The sequence below is a fragment of the Protomyctophum parallelum genome, assembly GCF_964188405.1.
Source record: "Protomyctophum parallelum genome assembly, chromosome: 12".
Taxonomy (NCBI): Eukaryota; Metazoa; Chordata; class Actinopteri; order Myctophiformes; family Myctophidae; genus Protomyctophum; species Protomyctophum parallelum.
The window spans coordinates 7189638-7195339 of NC_139712.1; the positions used below are offsets into that span (position 1 = coordinate 7189638).

The 5702-nt window shown below is 44.7% G+C and overlaps 1 protein-coding gene across 1 annotated transcript; it reads left to right on the forward strand.

Moving 5' to 3' along the window:
* The first annotated feature begins 1916 nt into the window (after positions 1 to 1916).
* Positions 1917 to 5204, forward strand: LOC310868021 (E3 SUMO-protein ligase ZBED1-like). The gene is made up of 5 exons (XM_083778225.1): positions 1917 to 2732; positions 3030 to 3537; positions 4104 to 4290; positions 4456 to 4928; positions 5161 to 5204. Exons 1-5 carry the CDS (start codon positions 2120 to 2122, stop codon positions 5162 to 5164), a joined length of 1785 nt encoding a protein of 594 aa, XP_083634351.1. The 5' UTR covers positions 1917 to 2119; the 3' UTR covers positions 5165 to 5204.
* Positions 5205 to 5702: the final 498 nt, after the last annotated feature.

Sequence of the window (5702 nt, forward strand, 5' to 3'; positions counted from 1 at the left end):
CTACTGACGTGGGTGGGACCAATTGGAGACATATCAGCCAGGGTCAGAGCTAGGATAGCTACATCTACATAACATAAAGTGACTGTCAATAATAATAATAATAATAATTATTATTATTATCTGTTTGATCTGTTATAAAGGGAGGACACTGTGGAGTTGGCTCTAATGCACATTGATATGAGAGCAATACTGTAGCTTACATTTATATTTCCAAGTAAGGGGATGTAGGTTATGAAAAGATACATAGCCTAGTTAAATGGGAATGTCAGGTTGAAGGAATACACATATTGTAGTAAAATGTGTGCACTGTGCAGTGGTGCTATAAGGATGATGCCCCTGTAATGGATATACCGTAGTCATTGTTTTGCACACAATTATACCAATTGCAACTAATCCCTATTCCTATTTAGGAATTACCTGTCTGTCCAGAGCAGTGTTGCTGTACAGTCGGTGTCCAGACAACTAGACGGGCTGTAAGGACTATGGGTACCCAGCTGTCATAGGGAACTTTGGGGAAATGCATGAGAAGCAAAGGTGTGCAGCTACGTATCTCTGCAATAATTATATACACATCTATTCTTCCATTCTGATCATAAAGTGTTGACGCATAATTTTCATGTCTAATTAGTCCCCCCAGAAATCCGCGATTCCGCGATCGCGGAAATTTTCATGGATGTGGAGGCCGTCCGTGGATTTCAAAGTCATCCGCGGAATACAACGTGCAGTGCAGAATATTACATTTTACATGCAGTTTTCATCCCGGCCGCTAGATGTCGCGGTCAGATAGACGGGATCTAATCACAGCCGGTCCGGCCGGCCGGAAACGGAAACACGGCGGCGTCGCATGCGTGCATATGGTGTATTGTGTGCGACGAATTCAGATTGTTTTGGAGAAGGCGGGCTGTGCATCAGCGGATGGTGCTGATTAATAAATGGAATAGACACCGTGTTTTGATTGACAGCGATAGCGACGGACATAATAATGGAGAGATTTGTCCGACCGCAACCTCCGACGGTAAATAAATCAAAGCTAGGAAACATTACAGCTGCTGAAAGAGCTAAATCGTATGCAGAATTGCATGAGGATGGAGGCAAGCTATTTTGCACAAGTTGCAATAAAGTAATTGATCACAGACGAAATTCTACAATCAAAGATCACTTGTCTTCCAGTCAACATTTGAAGAGAAAAAAAGCAACTCCTGCGGACGTCGCTTTAAAAAGACAGAAAACGATCACAACAACTATCACCAAAACCGTGGCTGCTGAGGAAAGAGAAAAGGTAAGCTGTTGTATTGTAATTTTTTAAAGCAATGTATTCTTGACTTGACTGCGCCTTACTTTACCAATAGTTCTCTACCTGTGGGTCAGGACCCCCAATTATTTTGAGGGGGTCCCCAGATGTCAGTAAAGTGATAATTTTAATACCTAAAAAAGGGGGGGGGGGATACATTTAAAAAAAGTCCATTACTCCATCAAAATTAATCAACAAACTATAGTATAAAAAATTGTCAAATAATATGAGAGGCAAAAGTTGTGAAAATAGCCGATCTACAAGTTGCGAGGCTGTGAGCTTGTAGATCTGCTATTTTCACAATATCTGTGAGTCAAACTAAATAATAAATAAATAAAATAAATAATGCCTCTGTCACGACTATGGTCGTGTTTGGTTATGATTAATTATGAGTGTTATGATTTATGAGTGTTATTTTGGATTATAAATATATATATATGTTTATTGCTAATATTATATATATATTTATATGTTGGTATTGTTATAGTATATATATATATATTAATGCTGGGCCGTTATCGGCGTTAACGTGCTGCGTTAACGCGAGAATATTACCGCGCGTCAAAAAAATTATCGCCATTAATCTATTCTCAAAGTTGGGTCTAAGAGCTGGGTCTGCATTGACTGCATAAAGCAAGCAAACTAGGAATTTCACTTTGATAGTTTTATCTGGCGGACGCCGGAATTACTCTGTGGGAGGGAGAAGTCCTAACCTAACAGGGACAAGGTGAAATAAATTACTCTGAGAGCGGGGCGGTAACAAATCCTAACCTAACCGGACACGGGTGAAATTAATGAACAGTGCGGCGTGCCACATCAAACGTCAGCATGCAGGACTCTGTGAACCCAGGTTTGCTTCAGGGGAAATTTCTTTACAAGAAGCTTCCCAATGGAAACCTCGACAAGAACAAGGTGGTTTGCACCCTGTGCAAAGCAGAAATGGCTTACTGTAGGAGTTCTTCAAGTCTGAAGTATCACCTAACGCACAAGCATCCCTTTGCGTTGGTTGATGATAGCGAAGCTGCCGGCGGGCCAAGCACTAATATGGCTCCGGGGAAAAGTGTTCGTCAAACTACAATGTTTGAGTGCAACCGTGGCAAGCCCGTCAGCCCAACTCTATCAGCCAAGCTAACTAACCTCCTAGCTCAGTGGATTGCCATCAACTGCCGGCCTATCAGTGTGGTTGAAGATGATGGGCTCGAGCTTCTTCTCCAGGCGGCCACAGGCGACCCATCTTACAAACTACCTGCGAGACGAACTATCACAAGGAGAATCCATGACCAGTACGCCGCAGAGAAAGCTGCGAAAGATGAAAAGTTGGCCGGGGCGGCGTGTGTAGCACTGACTGGGGACCATTGGACATCTGTCAAAAACGACAACTACCTTGGCGTTACTGTACACCTCATCGATGTCAGCTGGGAACTTCACTCGTTCGCCTTAGGTACGTTATGTAATTTAAATTAATTTACCACGGTGAAGTTGGTCTCGGGCTGGATACCCAGCCATCCTGGCTGAATATCCAACCTGAAACCAACCCCACCGCGGCATGTAATATTGCTAATTCAGCCTAACATTTACACAGCTTTAGCTAACGTTATCAGGGATCGATTGATTTATTTTACCACCAGCCAACATTATACGTTTGCTAGCTAGCCCCAACAACGCCAGCCTGCTAATTGTAAGTCTCCTATTAATAGCAAACTTATTCTGATCTACTTTGTCTCTCCTATAACGTCAGGTGTGATTAAAACGGAGGAGCGCCACTTTGCAGAAGCTTGTGCCAGACAGTTTCTCGACGTCGCTAATCAGTGGGGCATAGCTGAAAAAATCACCACCATTGGAACCGACAGCGCTCCCAACATGATAGCAGCAGGGAGAATATTACCATTTGAGCACTTGCCCTGCGTTGCTCATCTTGTACAGAGGGCCGTTGTAATGTCACTTCGGGATGGTGGTTTTGATGGTGTACTGGCCAAGTGTCGAAAAGTGGTCGGACATTTCAAACACAGTCCGGCTAACTCAGACGAGCTGAATGCCCAGCAAGCATCCCTTGAACAAGACCAGGAGTCACTCGTGCAAGACGTTCCAACACGCTGGAATTCAACCCTAGCGATGATCACACGTTTGAGGCGCAACAGAGACGCAGTGCACGCAACGCTGGCTCAGCAGACCCACAAGCTGGCCCTCCCAACACATGCTGAATATGAGAAGTTGGCAAAGCTGGAGAAACTGCTGGAGCCATGCAAGTAAGTGTGTGTTGTGCTGTGCTCTATGTGTGTGTGTGTGTGTGTGTGTGTGTGTGTGTGTGTACACTGCTGTGTGTGTGTGTGTGTGTGTGTGTGTGTGCACACTGCTCTGTGTGTGTGTGTGTGGCTGTGTGTGTGCACAGTGCACACTGCTCTGTGTGTGTGTGTGGCTGTGTGTGTGTGCACAGTGCACACTGCTCTGTGTGTGTGTGTGTGTGTGTGTGTGTGTGTGTGTGTGTGTGTGTGTGTGTGTGGCTGTGCTGTGTTTGGGGCTGTGCTGTCTGTGTATGGCTGTGCTGTTTGTTTGGGGCTGTGCTGTCTGTGTGTGGCCGTGCTGTGTTTGGGGCTGTGATGTCTGTGTGCAACTGTGTGTGTGTGTGTACTGTCCTCTGTGTGCTATGCTCTGTGTGTGTGTGTGTGTGTGTGTGTGCGCGTGTGTCCTGCTGTGACATTGTGGCGTCGTTTTTGGTGTCAATTCACCCCTCTTAATGTGTGTGTGTGTGTGTGTGTGTGTGTGTGTGTGTGTGTGTGTGTGTGTGTGTGTGTGTGTGTGTGTGTGTGTGTAGGTACGTCACTGAGCTCCTTGGTGGGGAAAAGTATGTCTCCTGCTCTGTCGTTTTACCTGCCCTGTGTCATCTCCTGCGAGCAATGAAGATCTCTGATGATGATCCTGCCTACATTGTGCGCTTCAAGACTGCCTTCATCAAAGACCTCAACCAGCGGAGGGAGAAAACAAACCTGGAATGGCTGAAGGTATGTGACACGTACTGACCAGAAGATAACTGTATTGGCTGACCATTATAGACTGTTAAGCCAGAAGATTGATAAATGGATAGATGAATGAGTCATGAAGAAATATGGAGGATTTTGAAAGTTACATTTTCTTCCATAAATCTTTATTTTATTTTTCATCAAAAGGTGGCCACTGCTCTGGACCCACGCTTCAAAGATCTCAAATGCCTGCCCAGAGCAGAGAGGGAGCCAGTGTGGGGAAAGCTGAGTGACTTGGTGAGGGCAGAAGAACCTGCTCTGCAGCCGCCCAGGGAGGAGAACCCTGAGCCACCTCAAAAGAAGACAGCCCTACTGCTGATGGGATCAGAGTCAGAGTCAGAAGACGAGATACCAGTAGTAGACAATGTTGTAGAGAGGTACAAGGTAGAGCCCAGTGCCAGTTTAGATCAGTGTCCACTGAAGTGGTGGTCAGAGCACACTGCTGTTTATGGTAAGATGGCCCACATTGCCCAGAAGTACTTGGGGACTCCTGCCACAACTGTCCCATGCGAGAGACTGTTCTCTTTAGCAGGCCACATTGTACAGAAAAAAAGATCTAGTTTGTCACCAGACAATGTGAACAAGCTGGTGTGTCTGAGTGACTGGTGGAAGAAGGAGAGGTAGAGGTTGGACTCAAATCATGTACAGTAGAAGAGGGAATAGGAAGCCCCAGTACTGATGAGGTACAGTAGGAGAGGGAATAGGAAACCCCAGTACCGATGGAGGTACAGTAGGAGAGGGAATAGGAAGCCCCAGTACTGATGAGGTACAGTAGGAGAGGGAATAGGAAGCCCCAGGGTTGGGATTGGGACGCCCCACACTGGAGGTGAGTGACTGGTGGAAGAAGGAGAGGTAGAGGTTGGACTCAAGTCATGTCACAAAGCTACTGACTGTAAACAGTTCTTCATCACCTCTAGGTTTACAGTTTAATTAATGTCATATCCCAGAAAAGGGGGTTGTTCTTGCACCCACTGTTCCAAATTGCCTGTATGGTAACGTGTTTATGGTTATTCGTGTTTAACTGAATAAACAATGTATAACACACGTACATCATATTGAACATTATTATATTTTCATTACCAATTATGATAGGGCTCCTGGTCTAATGGGCCACGTTCAATGGGCCACGTTCAAGGATTTACTTCTGGTCATTATTTAGGTAGCGCACACATATTTTCAATGCCTTCGGCAGAGTTCAAATGAGCCATTTTAATCTAGATTAATCTAGATTAACTCCAGAATTGCAGTGAGATTAATCTAGATTAAAAAAATTAATCTATGCCCACCACTAATATATATGTATGTGGAATTATCTTAGGCCTAGATGTCTTCTAATATGTATGTATATATATATATATATCTATACCTGCGCAGCAGTTGTTATGAACCTGTAT